Below are 18,897 nucleotides of genomic sequence, written 5' to 3'. Positions count from 1 at the left end.
TCTGGGCAGATGTTGGATAATCTATTTGTCCCTTTTCACTTTGGTGCTTTTGATTCTCTTTGCCTGGTGTAAAAAACAGCCTAGAAGGGACTTTTTTGGTTAAAATTAAAGAACAAGATATTTTCCATATCTAACGTTCTCAACTCTGAAGAATTCCTAAATATTAGGAAAACAATTGACTGACCATAAGAAGGAATCAGATTTCTAAAGAGTCATCTATGAAAAAAAAAAAAAATCATTAAAATCAGGCTGGAGAGGTGGAATTTCCATGGGCACAGGCAGGTTTAGGCCTGTGGAGGAATGGGAGAACCATGCCCTTGTGGCCTGGCTGAATTAGGAGGCAGTGCCAAAACCTCTGGAGGTGAGAGGTGCTGGGTTAAAAGATATCCATTAAGATATTTTCCTGCATGTTCAGATTTGATTTCTCTATCTGAGATTCAGATTGCAAAATCAAACACTGCCCAGTAAAGACCAGAGCAAAGAGTCCCTGGCAGCCATTCCTTGGCAAACACAAGGGTGTGGTGATGGAGAGCAAGGCCAGAATGAGGGATGAGAAACAAATTGCCTCATTCTTCAGCTGCTCCAGCCTACCCCAAAATCCCCCCCTCATCCACAAAGACAGAGTTGTAACAAAGATTTTATCACTTAAGAGTGAAACTGAGACATAGAAATCTCCAGAGAGGAGGCACGAGATGAACAACAAAGTCCAGATTTGCAGATTGGCCACAATGGAGGCAGGAACTCCCTTCCTTCAGCACCTGCAGTGGAATGAGTGCAGGTAAATCCAGAGGTGGCACAGTGCCAGCCTGCCCTGTGCCACACACACTGATGGCACAGACGTGCTTGCCCAGGCTTTGTTCCAACCTCCCCTTGCCCAGCTAGTTCTTGGCGTGTGTGCCCAGGGCAAAGTCCACGGCCTGGTGCACGCTGTGGAAGAGCAGCTGCTCCTCTCCCTCTTGGAAGAAGTCCCCCCTGAGCAGGGAGCTCCTGACAGAGGGGCTGCACTGGGCCAGCAGCAGGCGGACCCCGATGTCCCCGTAGTCCCTGCAGACCTCCCGCAGCGTGCGGATGCCGGCCGTGTCCAGGAACTGCACGGCACAGCAGTCCATCACGATGGTGTGAAACCCCACAGGCTCCGACCCCAAATCCACGGGGACGCCGCTCTGCTGCTCCCCACACCCCGCCTCCTTCTCCTTCAGCATCTTTTTGGCCGCTTTCTTCTTGGCTGCCTTCACCCACAGGGGGTTGACCCCGGTTTGCTTGTAGAGGGCGGATTTGAAGCACTCCTTGTTGATGTAGTAGAGGGGGGCTTCGAATCGGAACACCACGACTCCAGGCTTGGTCTGCAGGTTCTTGTAGGCAGACAGGGACTCGTAGGTCTCCGACTCGGCCACCCAGCCCAGCAGCGGCGCCTCCGGCCGCTGCGTGCGGAAGATGACGCAGAGCATGGAGAAGCAAACGCCCACCAGGAGCCCGATCTCGGTGCTGATCAGCGCCGTGGCCACCATGGTCACCCCCCAGACCACCGTGTCCACCTTGCTCAGGCGCCACATCTTGGGCAGGTCCCTGAACTTGCGCAGGGCTCCGCGGAGGTTGACGATGGTGATGACGGCCAGGACGCATTTCTGCAGCGAGTAGAAGAGCGGCGCGATCACCAGCAGCACCAGCAGGATCACCAAACTGGTCACCAGGCCCGACACCTGCGTCCTGCAGCCCGTGGACTCCTTGACCAGGGTCTTGGCCAGCGCGGCGCTGGTGGTGAAGCAGTGGAAGAAGGAGGGGATGATGTTGCAGAAGCCGATGGCGTACATCTCCTGGTTGGCCCTCACGGTGTAGCCGTGCTTCTTGGCAAACATCTCCGAGAGCGAGACGGTGATGGCAAAGCCGATGATGGCGATGGGGACAGCGTCCAGCGCCACGCTGGGCACCAGGCTCCAGGCCGGGGCCCGCGGCGGCAGGAACCCCGTGGGGATGTGGCCGGACACGCTGGAGCCGTAATTCTCCCTGAGCTTCCCAAAGTGAGACGCCAGAGTGGCCGCCACAACCACCAAGAGCTCCACGGGGATTGGAGCCTTCAGCTTGGATTTGAAGCGCTCGTTGAGCTCTTTGGCTGGGATGAGCACCAGGAAGCACAAGGAGCTGGTGATGAGGTCGCAGATGTTGGTGCTGTGGATGTTGCTGAAGATGTTTGTCCAGGTGGTGACCAGGGAGCCGATGCCCCCGCTGCGGGGAATGTCCAGCCCCAGCAGGTACTTGACCTGGGAGGTCAGGACAGTGAAGGAGGCCCCGGTGACAAACCCACTGAGCAGAGAATCCGAGAGGTACACGGAGACAAAGCCCACCTGGAAAAAACCCATGGCCACCTGGAAGGAATCAAACACACACAACGGGTCAGGACACAAAAATCCCACAGATTTTATCAACTGGGATAAAAAACCCAGCATTGTGCACGGCCCTGGAGGATGAGCTGTGGTCTGGGCAGGGAGAAAAGTCTCCAGTTTTCAAACCAGCCTTTTTGAGGGTCTTCATATTGTTTGCTCTGCTAATCATCCTGGTGGGGAAAAGAGAAAAAAAGAAAACCTAGAGGATAAAAAACAACCCCCACGTTTGAAACATTGTCTGCTTTTGTCGTTACTCTTTCAGTTCCTCTAAACTCTGTGAACTTTGCAAGGATCTAAAACTTTCCTGGTGACCTTTATCTGCCTTACACTGGAGTTCAGAGCCTGCAATAAAACCACAGGTTTTATTGTGGGTAACAACTGTTCTAACAGCTGTCCTCTGACTCAGAAAATCTGCAATGAGCTGCAAACTCTGCTGCAGGTCATATAAATTAGAGATAACTGGGAACTCCAGGAGAATCTCAAAGAATTACTGAAGAGGAGGCAGGTTTGGGAGCTGGACTGGCTGAAATCAGCTCACAGCTCTCAAAAAGGTTGCCTTATAGCCTTGATAATTAATTCAAGGTTGTTCTAAGTGTAAAACATTAATAACAAATAGCTTACCTAGTTAGGCTGTATTAACTGGTGTGAGAAGATTTTCTTTTTATGATTTGATTGTAAAGTTTCTGATACAAAGAATATGTGATTTTGGTTGGAAAAAAAAATTTGAGGGTGTTGGCCTGTAGAGAATGTGCTTAATATTCAGAGGGACAGAAGATAAACTAGTCTGATTTCTTCAGATAAAGAAACTGAATTGTATTTTTACTTGCAAAGAATAATAAGTGCAATTCACAACTCCAAAACTGCACCCATCCCACTGGGATGAAAGATGAAACCCAAAACTCAATGTAGCCTGGGAAGCCCAGAATGTTTTTGAAAAAACACAAACTTGCAGTACAGAAAGTTCCAGGTTGTGTCCAAAACCTGTGTTTTAAAGCATCACAAACATGTTTTGCTCCCCTCCTATACATTTGGATTGGCTATCACCCTGGACAGATGAGAACAAATGAATGTGAACTCACAGACCCAAATACCACAGCTCTGCAGAACTGCTAAAAATAATCCCATTCTGGTTAATGAGTAAGACTCTAAAAACAAAGAAACCTGCTTTAATTTAGGCAAGCAGTGAGTTCTAGGAAATGAAATGTATAAATATAAAATATATTGGATTTCCTCAGTGTAGCCCTTTCCATGCAATTGCATTGTTTTGGCTTCAAATTACAGCTATTTGCACACCACACCTGCCTGTCTGTTGTAAACAGATAAAACTTCAAAAAAAAAAAAGGCCTTGTAAAATCAGGTTTTATTACTCTTTCAACTGCATTAAGTTAGCCTGTTGAGTTTCTATAAGAAACAAATTCTAGGAATGAAAAGCAATTTGCATCACAAGCTATTCTGGTGAAAAACCAGGTTGCACTTAAAAAAACAAGGAATCTATCTTATGAGAATCTGTGAAGAAAATAAACAATTTAAAACCAGCAAAGTTTGACAGACATGTACAATAACCCTTATCAACCAATGAACTGAGTTTCACTAGATTACTCACCAAATACATTCAAACACCTTCTAATGCCATATAAAAATGAACTATCCACAATAAAAAATTAACTATTCTGAAAAAAAAAAACCCACCAACAGATGTTGTGTTGAGTCTTTGTCTTCTTTTTGCCAGGGTCAGGATTGAATGTGTGAGATGGTATTTCTTGTTTGTACTCAGATTTTTATTAGTTCTTATCTATTTTATAGTCTCACAAACCCTGAGTTCTACAGCACCTCAAGCTAACAAACTAAAAATGGAGCTCTATCTCTCTACAAGGCCTTCTAAGTCCAATTAAGAAATGACACCTAAATTATTTTGACTTGTAACCCAATAACCAACCACCTTATCCAGTTACACAATACCACTTAGGACCACAAAGAAGAAGGAGAAGGTGAAGAAGAAGGTGAAGAAGGACAAACCTCTGCCCTAAAACCTCCATCTTGCTATATATATATATTACTATATTCTAAAACCATAAACTGTAAGTTTTGTGATATTGCACACTTCTATTCAAACTGCACACCCACAATCCCAGTTCTGTCACTCAATTTTGGAAGCTTCTCCACCGCCTCAGTGAAATGCAGTGTTCTCCTGGGGGTCAGTGCCTGTCAGCACAGGAAATCTCAAACTCCCCAGGCTTCCAAGAGACGCCTGATCTCATTTCTGTCCCTGAGCTGAGCGTGCTGCCCTTACCTGGTAAACCCCAGAGATGAAGGTCATGGTGGCAGCCACGGCCATGGCGTAGCAGCTTTTGTCACAGAGCAGCTGTGTCCCGTTGCTGGTGCTGTTGCTGTCCCCTGGCAGGGCACTGAGCACACCTGGCTGCAGCTCATAGCCAGCTCTCTCCACCTCCCTGTCCACCACCTGCCCCACCATCAGGCAGACCACCCCGAAGATGCTGACGGAGATGTGGCGGGAGGTGCCGAAGATGCAGTAAATGATGCAGGAGAAGAAGGAGGTGTAGAGGCCATAGATGGGCTCCAGCCCTGCCAGCAGCGAGTAGGCAATGGACTGTGGCACCAGCAGCACCCCCACGATCACACCAGACATGACATCCCCCAGGAGATCCTCCCTGAGTTTGTATTTAGGAAGCCACTGTAAGATGGGGAAAAACCCCAAAATACAATCTTTAATTTTGGCTGGGGTGCAGCTGCAAGTTTTCTTTGCTTGCTTAACCAGCAGAGCCTTCATGCTCCTCTTCTTCTCTTGGGGTTCCAGGAATATTCTGTGTTGGAAACTGCACTTGGCATCATCTTCTGGCCCTTCCATCACTGCATGGATGTTGTTGGTCTCTGTCATTGCTGCCATCACCAGGACTCACTGAAAACACAAAGACAATTAAATCAGAAAATGAATGTACAATGTGAGACTTGCACATTTATGAAAAGCCAAGGGCTGAAACTCTCAGCTCAGCAGAAAGAAAGCAATTCCCTAGCCCTGTGAAGCAAGGAGTGACCTTTCCCAGGAGGGAAGCTGATACCTGTGGAACACACCTGCCCCTGGCAGGGTTGGGAAATGCACAGGAATGCAGCAGCCCTGCCTTCCTGGGAGGCTTCCTTGAGAAAATCCCTGCCTGCAGCCTGTTCCACCTTGCAAAGCCAGACACAGGGGTTATTGTAGTGCCACAGCCACTCCAGTTCAGCTGCTGAAAATTAACTGCAGGTAGGACATTCCCAGCAAAGCACAGCCTCTTGTGGGTTGTTTTTTGTTGTTTGTTTTTTTTTTAAATGCAGTGATGCCTGCCAAATACTGCAAAGGTTGGTTAACTAAGAAGTGACTTTTTTACAGGCCATGACACCCTGTGAAAAAAAAGCACTTCACACTTTGGAAAAGTTTTACAAGGAAATTGCACCTGATCAAAATAATGTACACAGGTGGAAACAATAATAATGGGCACAGTGATAGATAGGGTGGGACAATTCTGCTGGAACTGGTGCTCTAGTTCAAGCTGCCCACAGACTGTAAAGCAGGGTAATTATACCAATAATTTAACACTGGGAAATATTGCCTGACTGGAAAAGAGCAAAATCTTAATGAGACACACCCTAATGAAACTTGCAGCACTTACATAGCTCTCCCACCTTCAGAAAACATCCAGAATTCTGCAGAAAACTCCTGAAGCCTCAGTACCTGGTACCACCAGTACAGGGAGGCCATTTCAGCCAGAAACTCACTGGTCTGGGGGGAGACCCAGCATGAGAACCCTGAGAATTGGCACTGCAGCCCCAGAGTGCCAAGGACAACATGGAATTTATGTGCTGCTCAGGTCTTCTCCATGCAGTGCAAACATCAGCCAGACTACTGTGCATGGAATGTTCACTGCTGAATTAATTGCCCAATTAATTGTCCAATTGTCCTGAATTAATTGTACCAATTAATTAATTGCTCCTGGAACTGGCAGTGCTAAGGATGCCACTTGGGTCTGCCTCAGGATGTGTTAATTTAATCACCAATTTCACAAGCAGCTAGAGCATCCCAGAACTGTGGAGTCCTTCTGGTTATAAAATCCCTCTGAGATCATCCAGTCCAACACTGCCAGCAGTGCCAAGGCCCCACTAACCCATGTCCCTAAGTGCCACATCTACATCTTTTAAATCCCTCCAGGGATGGGGACTCCAGAACTTTCCTGGGCAGCTGGTACAGAAATAGTTCCTAATTAAAACTGGCACTGGGGCCACAGGAAGAATCAGGACTTTCAAATTAAGAAACTGTACAACAAGAAGGGGCATGCTCAAGATGACACAGTGATGACACCTGGAGGAGACCCCCAGCCCCATCTTGCAGGTTTTCAATCTCACCCACCTGTACAGGACTGCAGAGTGTGCTCAGGGATGATTTACAGCCCTCACAACTCCCCTAAATACAGTCAGAACCAAGGGAGTATTACAAAAGCCTGGGTCAGCTCTACTTTGCAAAAGCACATTTGGGAGCTGTATTTGCTCAAGAAGTTTTATTTGTTTTACCAGCAGAGAGTTACAAATCAAAAGGCTTCTCACCCACCCAAAGCTCAGCAAATCAGCACTGTAAAAGCTGAGGGAGGGGGGAAAAAAATCAACCCAGACTACTTTTTATATGTAGCAATGAGTTTGTTTTCTGAGATTTTAGTAAAGATTTCAGTAGTGAGAATGTTTCTGGTTCCTTCTATCCCTCCTCCAAGACTTACAGGCAGCTCACTCAAACCTGGGGATTTTCTTAAATGTGCCAAGACCAGCCCCAGGGAGCTCAGTTTGGTGCTGCTGTAAAACATCTGCATGGGAGGGGGTGCCTGGGTTTCAGTTGTGTCAGACAGTGGGGAAATATTCTAAGTAAAAACCTTTTTGGCTCCAGAACTCTGAGTACACACTGGGTCTTTGTGCTGACTTGCATGACAGCTTTCTCTCCATGGCATGAAAAGGCCCTTTCACCATGCAGTCCCTGCCCTGTGCCATGTCAGGATAGGAGGAAATGACACAATTTCCAACACTCATTTCACCCTTTTCTGCCTCAAAGTGCTGCCCTGTATTAATTTTGTAACCATCAGCCCAGGCTTGCCTAATAAAACTGCATTTTGTTCTTAAACATAAAAAAAACCCAACCCTGAGAAAACCCCTTTGGTTCATGGTTTGGACACTGAAGCACATTCTGTACATTTAATTTGAAAAATGAGCTGTTGGGTTGTTTTTATTCTGAAAGCTGCTATATACACACAACCTAAAATTCACTTTTATCACCCCTTTTGGCCTTTCAGGGGGTGTCTCATTACCACAAACTTCGCTTAAGATAAAATATCAAAAAAACCTACAAGACAGAGCTGAGGAAATTTCCAGTATCTATTATCAACTGACTGCCATAAAATAAAGATACAGGGAGGTCCTGCAGTGTCTAAAAGTCATCAGACCTCCAGACTATTTCTGGAGCCCATCTGGGCCCTTCTTGCTGATCCCATGATGTGGCAGCATCTGCCTGGCTTCTGTTTTTGGGGGAGCACTACCTGCAGCCCAGGGCTGGCTTGGACTTCATTTGTCTGTGGCAGATCAGAGTCACCTTGAGAATAAGAGAAAAATGGGTTTTGTGAAGCTCAATCACCTGCAGAAATAACTATTGCAAAGTGAAACTTCAGATGTGAGCATTTCAGAGTAGAAACTAAATTAAAAGTATTTTTTCTACAATACCCATCTCAGTTTTCCTTAGTTTTCTACATTTAAATGAACACTGTATGTGATCACCCCCCACCCTCATGTACCCCTTGCTACACAGGAGAATTTACATGTACTAAAAAAATAAACCCATCATCTAAAAAGCTGTGAACATTTTCTGGAGAATTGTAAAGGAGAAGCATATGAATCAGAAATCCAAGTTCCACACAAACTGAACCAGAGCTGGGCCCTTAGAAAATACCCCCCTTAAAAACAGATCAGGAAAGCACAGCACAGTATTTTGACAACTAAATGTTTGACCTTTCCTTGTCTGACAATGGCTTTTTTCAATTAATGTTTTTACTGTTGTGGAGCAATAAGGAAATTCAATATTACCACGATAATACCCAGATAAGCAGGAACAACATTGCCTGCACCTCGGAATTCGACAAAATCCTCCAGCAAAACACTCAAGGCACAAACATTTACTTCCACAAAGGACTGAAAATAACACGAATAATGAAAACCACGTTTAAGGAACACATGTGGAAGCAGAGCTGCCTCACTTCTGGCACAGTAACCAGCAGCCATTCACTCAAGTGGGAAAACCTGCAAAGCCAGACAATAAAACCTGACTTTTGGGAATGATGGGATCTGCTCCTACCCCAAAGATGGGATCTCCTCCCTTCTCCCGAGCAGCATTTTTGGGGCAGATCCCACGGAGCCGGCTCCCTGCTGGCAGGGATATTCCAGGGAACTTGTGTCACTTCCAAGGGCAGCTGAGCGTGTTGGCTGCCCGGCCCTGGCTGAAGCAGATCCCTGCAGCAGCTTCCATCCCACCCGGATTTCTTATGAACAGTTTGTCCTTCCAGCGAGTTATTCCCGTGTCGGGGCCCTTCTCCCTCCCTCTCTGTCAGCAGGGAAAGGGGAGCAGTGCCGGGCAGTGAGGATGGGCTGAGCAATTTCCTCCGGCAGGAGATGCCAGCTCAGCCCCGGGCATCCCACACTGCGAGAGCCCGCCCGAAACCAGTGGAAACCCGCTTGGATAATGCAAGTGCGTTGGTTGTCGTGTTGTAACTAACACAAATTAATAAAATTATTAAAAACCGCAAGGAGAACCCCGCACGCTGCGTGCCTCCCGAAACGGCGGGAGCCAAACCAACATCTACGGTCCTGGCAGAGCGAAAAGGAAAGTGAGAGCAACAATTTAGCTTTTAACACAACACTTCCACCCTCGGGGTGCCACTGCTTTCCTAACCAGCTTCCCCATGGCTTCCATGGGCATTTTCCTCTCCTCCCGCTGCTTCCTGCCGGGGGTCGGAGCAGCTCGGGAGGGGCCGAGCCGGACCCCGCTGTCCCCCGGCCCCCGCCCGCCCCTTCCCTCGGCACTCACCGCCCGCGGCTCCCCGGGACCGACGGACAGAGTTACAGAGTTACAGACGGACACACAGACACACACATGGAGGGACAGACGGACGGACGGAGCACCGCCCCGCTCCGGGCAGGCAGGGCCGGGCAGAGCCGCGCCCCTTCCAGCCCCCGCCCCGGGTCACTTCCGAAGGATCCCGGCACGGCAAAAGCTGCTCCTGGGTTCTTGACTTTGCGCTCAACCCTTTTCAGTGGAAGGTGTAGGGCTGATAATGTGAGGTGAAGAGAGATTAAACTTTGTGCAGGTCGGGGATAGTCACACTCTCTGGCCCCGTTTTGTTCTGGGGTACCGCGGGATGCATTAAAAAGTACGGGAGGATGAAGCATCCCTGGTAATGCGGGTATTAAAAATTCCAGGTATCTGTTAAGTGCTCTGATCTTATCTCTGGGCTCGAGGGTCAAGGTCGTAGGGGCCATGCCCAGCCCTGTCTGCCTTCCCCTCCCCATTGCACAGAAAAGCAGATGTTTCTTCTGAAGTCAAACATTGCCCAATATTTGCATTCCAGGTGGAACCTTGAGCTGTCAAAAAATCCCATCCATACACAGTTGCAGCGAACGAAGCCAACTTCAAGCCTGCAGAATTCATGCTCATGCCTTTCAGTGTTAAGCAAATGCTGTAAATCTTACTGTAGAAATACTGAGTATTTCCATAGAAAACATTTCCCTTCTCCATGAGGGTTTATTAGATGTCATGGTAACCAGAACAGGCAATTGCAATGGAAATAGAAGAGCTCCCTCCCTCTTTCCTGACTGTCCATTGTCAAAAACATCAGTGGCTGACTTCCCAATCCCTTTAGGGACTTCCACGGGAGTTTTAACTGAGTTTGAAGTATATGGTGACTCCAAGACAACCAGAGCAAATCCTTGGGAGGAGTGACATCTGTGACAAAAGCATTCAAAGCCTTTTGTGTGGGGACTCTGCAGAATCCTAATATGAAATCACAAACCTCAAGCCAGGAGTGTTCCAGCATTGTCATTCTTGTTCTAGAAGCACTGTGGAAAAACTTGGATCATCCAATACATCATGTCTTCAGAAGAAGCAGGAAAATAGTATCTTCTTGGAATATGATATTAAAAGAAAAAATTCCTAAGCATTATTATTTTTCTGGAACCCTCCAAAATTAGGCTTTTTTTCTTCTTACTTTTAGACTGATTTTCTAAAATACGGGTGGAAAAAATCCAAGCAATTATTTAAGATAATTAAATAATTTCACTTCCAACTGTTTTCCTCTTCTTGAGGTATATTAAGCTTTATGGTTAATATATTTCTGTGCTGAGGGAACCTTTGGCCTTGGAGACATGTGCCTCTCATGAGGGCTCCTCATGCTCCAGAACCTCCTGCCAAGGAGCTGGGACTGGGTGACACACAAATGCCAGTGTGTGCCATCTGCCCATCCCACTCAGCCTGCCTGGCAAACCCTCTGCTTCTCCACATCACCACATCATCTTTGGAACATCAAATCTCCACAGACCAGTTGGTCAGACTGCAAAATAATCCTGGGAATTGCTTTGTTCCACTGAGCAGCCACTCCTGGGCAGCCCTGGCAGCTATCCCTCCCTGCCTTTTGCCCAGCAGCTCCTGTCCATGCCCTGCACAGCTGGCACATTGCTCTGTGTGCTGCCTGTGATGCTGTTATCAGCCCTCAGTCCATAAATCCCACACACAGAGACTCTCCCTGACTCTTCCCAGTTTTTCCAGGCTCCCAGGTCAGTGTTATCACTCAGCAGATAAGGGCAGCCTGGGAATTCTCCTGGCTCTCAGCTGCTTTGTGCCACCTGGCTCCCAGCCTTGTGTAAGGAGCCTTTTTCCTTCAGTCCTGCCCTCCTGGCACTCCCTGGGAGCTCCATGGGAGGATGGCTGGGTTATGCTGCAAGTGCTGAAAAATGAGTTATTTTCTCTCCTTGCCCTTCCTTCCCTCTCCAGCTCACAGTGCACTGAGATTCAGGCCTGAATTTGCACATTGTTGCATTAAGTTTGGAGATGGAGAAGATGGAACTACGTGGGACAAACCTTCCTCCCCACCCTGACCTGCTGGGCTTGAAAAGCTCTAATTAATGTCACACACACACAGATCTACATGTGGCAGCTCTGACTTACTGAGAAAACCCATCAGACTAAGGAACAGAAAGAAGCCCATCCTAATGCTTGAAATGCATTTAATTTAATTCAGTCACATTGTTCAGTGCTTGGCAAAACCAAAAAAGAAGAGCTAAAATGAGCTGCTTTTAAATGCTTCCATCAAGGATGAGACAAATGCCAAGGAAAAATTGAGTGGTTGGAGGGGAGAGGGCGTAATACAAAAGGAAAGATGCAATGAATCAGAGTTCTTAGGTAATCAAAATACTTAAGCCATAAAAATATCAAAAAGAAACAAACCCTGTCCATATCTCAGGACTATGCATGTCAGAATTATACTGCAATCAAGACAGAGTGTTCTGCACAAACATCTGTGCAGAATTGCTGCACCCTCAGTGTGTGTCATGGTCCAATATTGTCACCTAGAGTCAAGAAGTAATTAGGTGATAAATTTTTCAGTGTTGATGTGTGTTAGAAGGCTTAGTTAAGTAATTGCTGGAGTCAGTGTATTTTCTTACCCTGCTTTCATCCAGTCTTTCAGCTCTTTGCTTCCTCAAGGCCAAGGCACAGAACATTAAAACAAGTTACAAATTCCGAGGAGTCTCTTTGCAAACGAGCAAATGGGGGAATTAAAGTGCACCATCAACTCAGAAATTCCACCATTTATCCCAAAGCTTTGTGAGCCTGCAGCAGGATTACAAACCCCACTTTGAGTAAGGGTTGCTGTCTGCAGGGATTTGCAGCACTGCAGGAACTCTGTCTGCAGCAGCAGCACCTGCACTGGCTGCTCCCCACCCTTCAGCAGGCAGAGAGAAGCCCAGATCAGGAAAGTGCTGAAGGACAGGCTCATTTCTTTTACCTCATCTGAGTGGCTGAACAGCTGCCCTTTGTGCCTTGCTGGCATGGAGCAAAAAGGAATTATTTACAAAGTCACCTTGAGCTCCCAAAATCTGGCCGTGCACTTTCTGCTGTGCTGACAATTGATGGGTGCAGCAGAGGCAGGGCTGAGCACACAGCACAGCTGGAGAGTCCATTTAAAGCAGGAAGAGAGATACTGCTCTAAATCTGAGATTGATTGCTGTGTTTATTTTTAATCCCTGAAACCAGGTGCATGTTGATTATCACAAGTGACAGGACAGAGTTGTAGCCACAAGTCCTGTAAAAGCACAGAGAACTTCAGCCTTGATTTCTCAGGAGTCTACCCACAAAAAATGCTCTCAACAGCTAATTCCTGGTGCTGGTATGAAATCCTCCAGCCTTGCTTCCATGTTTCTAGAGCCATTTATTTGGTTATTCAGCCACATGGTGACAAAAACATCACAAATCATTGTACAAAAGTATAATTAGACCCATGAGATGATACAGTCCACAGTTTTCAATGCAGCAGCAGGTGGAGATTTTATAATGTTCATGTTAATTCTTAGCACTTATAAAAAAAATCTTCAGGTGTTATGGAATTGATTTGAATGCAAGGTAGGAGGGGAGATCAAAACACACAGCAGGTTCTCATTATTAGAGGTAATTTTGGATAATATTTAAGTTTTTCTTTCCATCTCAGTTCTGACATGTTTTTCATGTCTCTCTTAGGTCTAGAATCAAAATTCTCACACCAGGATGTATGTTGCTCCTCCTAAATGGTGTTTTCCTGCAGTAGGAATAAACAAGATGGAAAAGTTTTACTTACTGTAAAATGAATTGATATTTTATAACATATTTGACAAGTTGCTTCCAAGCAAAACATTGCCTTGTCTCAGAAACAAATATTTATTTTCCCTGACCTGTTTTGAGTGACTGTCTGGTTCTGTATAGAGCATAGCCACTGACTGAGCTCACAAGACAAATAAATGGACATATACACTGCCTAAAAAAACATATCTCTAGATTTGATCCAAAAGTTAAAAAGTGGTGAAGAATGTAAGATTTTCTTTTGAATTTATGAATTAAGAAGAAAATCATTTGCAAACTTTAGAAGCAGAAATTAAAAGATTAATTTTTAATAAAATCTTTTGTGTAACTTCTAAACATATATTTTAAAGAGCTTGTAGAAAAGATGCCCTGCTGTGCCCAGCAGATAGATACTTGAGCACTGGGCTAGTGCTATCTGCAGAGAAATACTGTTCACATGTTTCATATCTCCTGCAGCATTTGGATTTATCTAGGGAACATTTTCAGGTACTGGGTTTGCTCCAGCTCCTGCCCAGTTGGTGAGAACCCCTCCATGGTTTCCTTGGAACTTTCAGAGTTTTCCTGAGAGCCAGTGTCTCCCTCAGAATGAGGATATATTATTTCCCTGGTGAGTTCTCAGAGATTTCTGCCCAGTGCAGATTTCAAGAGCTGTGCCCTGAGGCTGCACCCTCTGGCAAGGACAGGAGAGACATGCAACAAAATGCTGATCAAATTGTCAGGTGGGAGAATTTCTCTGCAAGACTCACAGCCTCAAGCCAGAGTCCTGAGGAATAAATGGTATTTTTGAACACTTACATTCCGGGGAGGTATTAGACAGAGAAGCTGTAAAGAAATGGTGTTGAATGTTAGAGTCTTGTAAAACACAAATCACATCTTGTTAATAGCAGAACAAGAGGTGTGAATAGATCTGACTCCCTTTTTTTAAGGAGAGGGACAACCTTGGAGACTCTGCTAAGTAAAGAAAAGAACTTACGTGCTGCTCTTCATTCAGTTGGCAAGTTCTAACTGAAGAAAAAAAAAAAAAAAAAAAAAAAAAAAAGAATGGTTTACAAAGCTGGCAATGAACTCAAGTGTAGGGCTGGGTACTGTCCCCTGCATCTCATGGTCAGAGATAAACCAGGAGAGGATGGGGCTGGGCAAACACAGAGGATGTTTCCTGACTGTGGGACTGAGCACCCAAAACTTGGGAAGTTGATGGGAGAAGAAAACCACATCAAAGAGAAGACAAACTGGCCTTGTACCTGCACAAGACTTGTTTCTTTTAATCCCCAAAAACCTGCCCCCTGCCCTCCAGCTGCCCCCAGCAGGGATTGGGGTCCCTGTTTCCCACAGGGCCAGGTCAGGGCTGCTCACCACGCACGTCCCGCAGCAGGCAGTCCAGCTGCCACATGAAACTCTGCTTCTGCCTCTCAAACTGGCTCATGGTGTAGGTCTGATCCAGCTGCACTTCCTCCACATACACATGCTCAGGGCACAGATTCAGATTGGCAATCCTAGGGCACAGAGAGCCATTGCACCAAGGAAAACCATCCAGCATCCAAAGGTAACAATTCTTCACTGGGACAGAGTCTGCCAACAGGAGAGGGCTTTGGCAATGTGAATTATTGGGTTAACAGCCCTTTGTGAAGGTTGAGTTCCAATTATTACATAGTGCTTTTTATTTGGCAGTGCCTTTTGCTGACTTGCACTGGAACTTTCAAATGCTGATAATGGGAGAGGAGGAGGTGCTTTGGTATTCCCCGTGTGTGAACAGGGCTTGCTGCAGGCAGGCTCTTGGTGTTGTAGCAGTGGCAGAACAAGAATGCCAGACTTATTAAATTGTGTCCATGTTTCTGGAAAATTACCTTGATGCCACAGGCTTGTGGCACAGCTGTGAGTAACAGACTGAGCTGCAGCCCTCAGACACACAGTGATTTCCAAGTTCTCCTCACAATCCAAATTTGAACTCAGCTTTAATCTGTGCAAGCCACAGAGGTGACCTCTCAAATTCCAGGGAGATGTTTGAGCAGCCCTTTGTGCAGCTGGGCCTGCAGTGCTGCTGCAGTGTGTCTGGAGCTGTTGGTGCTGTGCTGCACCACTGAATTACAGCTGACACCCTGGCATCACATAGGAAATGGGAAGTTATAAATGAAAGAAGCATATCACTTCTCTTCTTGCAAGAGAAGTGATAATAAATCTTTCTAGCTACCAAGCTTGTCCACAACTCAAAAACTTGGTGGGAAATGAGCTGGGTGCTTCTGCTGCCAAAGGCTATTCCTCAGCTGAGGGAGGGTCACCAGTGTGTATCCAAGAGAGTGTTACTGTAAACTGAACCCTAGGGGCTTCACCTCTGATAAAAACACAGTAATAAAAGCCAGTGGTTTTCATCAGAATCCAGCCAGGAAACTGGAATGTAAAAGGACAAGTGTAAGAGCAGGCAGGGATCTCTCCATCCCTGTTAATTGTGTGCATGTGGTGCCCTCTGGCTTAGCTGGAATTGGGAGCAGCTTACAGCACAGGGTGGTGGGACAGAGGGGCACAGGCAGTGGGCTTTGATCCCAGTTAGCAACACCGTATTTTTTCAAAGAAGAAAATAAGTGTTATGAAATGGAACATACCTGTCTGTGACCAGTTTCAGATCCTACCATGAGGATTGCAAAAAAAAAAAAAAAGAAAAAAAAAAAGAAGACAGAAAAATATCATTAATGTGATTTTCAGAATCACCTGGCTGAGAAAAGGCAGATCCATGAAGAAAAGCAGAATATCACTGCTTACTTTGAAGAAGAGGAAAATATCTGGTTGCTCTTTTCTCTTCTGCAAAGCCTGAAGATTCTGCTCAGCCTGGTCTCTCTTCTGCATCATTTTCTTCCTCTTGTTGGCAATGATTGCCAGGTCTGCTTCCTCATTATACAGAAGGTCTCTCAGGATCCCCTTCTTTTTCTTATCAAGTTCTGTCTTTATATTTTTAAACAGCTCTTCTAGCTGAGAAGTCAGTGTTTTGGTATTGGTCTAAATGAAGAGATAAGAAAAAGGCTCAGAAACTCCACCCTTAGGTTTAGTGCCTCTGCTTATCAATTAGGATTGTATCTCTCCTTAGCACTGGCTTTAGAAGGAAGTAAACAAACATTTGCTTAGAATATTTAATGTAACTTCGAAGTAGTAACAAAGTCACTCTCTTTCTATTCATCTGCTTCTAACAGTACAGTTACCATCAGTTATTGCTGGGAAAGTGTGAAGGAAAGATACTCTAAATTGGCAATAATCTGGATACCAACCTTGATCTGATTCTCACTTTTCTGAAGCTCTTCTAGGCCAGTAACTAAGTAATTTTTCGATTCCTGCAGTTTTGCCATGGTGTCAGAGAGGTTAACCTGGCAGAAGGAAAGACAGCACTGAACCTCCCAGCAGGAATAGCTTCAAACCACACTGGCAGTCTGTGGAGCTGCTGAAATGGTCTCACTTCAAGGCAGTAAGTGAGCAGGAAAATGCATTTTATCCACTCAGCCTCAGCTGATTCTGGAGTATTTCAAGGACAGCAGCTGGACTCGGAGGTGGGAACACTGAGGCCCCATGTCTCTTGTATCCACTGGGATACTGGCTCCACAAATTTTGTGGCAGAGGGAGGAATCCCAGAATCACTGAAATTGGAAAAGACCTCCGAGCTCACCAAGTTCCAGCTGTGCCCAATGCCCACCTTGTCACCCAGCCCAGAGCACTGAGGGCCACGGCCAGTCCTTCCTTGGACACCTCCAGGGCTGGGACACCCCCTGGGCAGCTCCTTCCAATGTTTAACATCCCTCTCAGGGAAGAAATTCCTCCTGATGTCCAACCTGAATCTCCCCAGAGCAATTTGAGACTGCGTCCCCTCATGCTGCCACAGGTACTGGGGAGCAGAGCCTGACCCCAGCGTGCTACAGCACAGACAGAGCCCAAGGGAAGGACCTTGAGAGGGAAAACTCCCTTCCCATCCAAAGTTCAGCAGCAGTGGCACTCCCAGAGCTCTGTGGAGCAAAGGATTTTCTAATCCTGGCAGGAATGTTTCTCAGTCCCAGCCGGGATCAGTGCAGTGATGGAGTCCCAGAGCCCCTCACTGGCTCTGCCATGTCCCCACAGCCTGAGGGACCGACCCACGCTCATCCAGGCCAGCCCCAAACACCTTCCTCTGCTCTTGTCCCTGTGCTTACTGTCCCCACTGCTCTGGCAGCACACGGGAGGGAATGCAAAGCAAACCCCAGTGCATGCAGCAGTCCCTTGCTGTGGCGGACAGAAAATGGCCGGAGCTGCCCTCAGGCCCATCGCCATCACCCGTGCAAGCCCCGCCGCCCTCCCTGCGGCTTTCCCCCTTTCCTCACGGCCAGGACAGGGACGCGGCGAGGCAAGAGCTCCTTACCAGCTCCAGGTCGCGTGCCTCCTTCATGGTGATGACCTCGTGGCCCTTGTGGGCCCCGGCGATGGAGCAGAGCATGCAGATGCAGGTCTCTTCTTCCAGGCAGTAACATTCCAGCAGCTTGCCGTGATCCTGGCACCTCCTCTCCTCCGCCGCGCCCGCTCCCACCTCCACCAGGACGTGGCCCTGATGGAAACCCTTGGCGTTGTGCTTGCTCAGGTGGGCCTGGCACAGGGACGCCTCACACACCAGGCAGGTTTTCACGGCCGGCTGGGACCCATCCAGGCAGTACTCACAGGGAACCACACCCGTCTTCCCCTCCGTGGAGCTTTTGCCCTGTTGGAGGCTTTTCTTTCCAGCCTGCTGTCCTTTGGGAGCGGTGGCCTGAAAGGCCTCCACGATGTTGGCCAGCTTGAAGTTTTTCTGGAGCTTCACTCCGGGCTCCAGGCAGGCCCGGCACGTGGGGCAGGTGGAGAGGCCCTGGGAGCTCTGGTGCGCTGCCAGCACCTCCTCGAGGCACGGCCGGCAGAAGCTGTGGCCACAGCCCAGCGACACGGGCTCCTGGTACACAGCCAGGCAGATGGGGCACGTCAGCTCGGCCTCCAGGCTGCCAGGCCCTCCACATCCCTCCGGAGCTTTTGCCATGGCTGCAGAGACGAGAGGGAACCGAAACTAAAACCAGAGGCAGGAACCCAACCCCGAGGCAGCAAGCTCCTCCCTTCCGAGCCCTTCCCTTCCGAGCCCTTCCCTTCCGAGCCCTTCCCTTCCCAGCCCTTCCCTTCCCAGCCCTTCCCTTCCGAGCCCTTCCCTTCCGAGCCCTTCCCTTCCCAGCCCTTCCCTTCCGAGCCCTTCCCTTCCACCCCTTTCTCTTCCAAGCCTTTCCCTCCCATTCCAATCCCTTCCCTTCCGAGCCCTTCCTTGTCAAGCCCTTCCCTTTCCAAGCCCTTCCCTTCCACCCCTTTCTCTTCCAACCCCTTCCCTTCCAACCCTTTCCCTTCCAACCCTTTCTCTTCCAACCCCTTCCCTTCCAACTCTTTCCCTTCCAACCCTTTCCCTTCCAACCCTTTCCCTTCCAACCCTTTCTCTTCCAACCCTTTCTCTTCCAACTCTTTCCCTTCCAACCCTTTCCCTTCCAACCCTTTCTCTTCCAAGCCTTTCCCTCCACCCCAGGCCAGGCCGAGAAATGTCCCCATCCATCCTTCCCCACGCTCTGACAGCCACTTTGGGAAGTTTCCCCTCTGTTTCCA

The 18,897-nt window shown here is 47.6% G+C and overlaps 2 protein-coding genes across 3 annotated transcripts; both read right to left on the bottom strand.

Annotated features, from left to right (window-relative positions):
- Positions 1-872: 872 nt before the first annotated feature.
- SLC26A2 (solute carrier family 26 member 2) lies at positions 873-8,993 on the bottom strand. Of its 2 annotated transcripts, XM_079320243.1 has the most exons (3): positions 8,490-8,993; positions 4,672-5,298; positions 873-2,363 (listed from the first exon to the last, which is right to left on the bottom strand). In XM_079320243.1, exons 2-3 carry the CDS (start codon positions 5,284-5,286, stop codon positions 879-881), a joined length of 2,100 nt encoding a protein of 699 aa, XP_079176369.1. In that variant the 5' UTR covers positions 5,287-5,298; positions 8,490-8,993; the 3' UTR covers positions 873-878. The 2 variants fall into 2 exon arrangements, with proteins under 2 accessions (XP_079176369.1, XP_079176368.1); XM_079320242.1 differs by lacking the exon at positions 8,490-8,993 and having other exon boundaries at positions 4,672-5,408.
- Positions 6,043-18,410, bottom strand: LOC306808901 (E3 ubiquitin/ISG15 ligase TRIM25-like; the record flags this gene model as incomplete). Its single annotated transcript, XM_079319900.1, has 7 exons — positions 17,654-18,410; positions 16,539-16,634; positions 16,039-16,272; positions 15,882-15,904; positions 14,638-14,777; positions 14,258-14,289; positions 6,043-6,156 (listed from the first exon to the last, which is right to left on the bottom strand). Exons 1-7 carry the CDS (start codon positions 18,293-18,295, stop codon positions 6,043-6,045), a joined length of 1,281 nt encoding a protein of 426 aa, XP_079176026.1. The 5' UTR covers positions 18,296-18,410.
- Positions 18,411-18,897: the final 487 nt, after the last annotated feature.

Source organism: Erithacus rubecula (assembly GCF_903797595.1).
Source record: "Erithacus rubecula genome assembly, chromosome: 16".
NCBI classification, from domain to species: domain Eukaryota; kingdom Metazoa; phylum Chordata; class Aves; order Passeriformes; family Muscicapidae; genus Erithacus; species Erithacus rubecula.
Note: the sequence above shows the minus strand (reverse complement) of the source record. Positions and strands in the feature narration are given on the sequence as shown.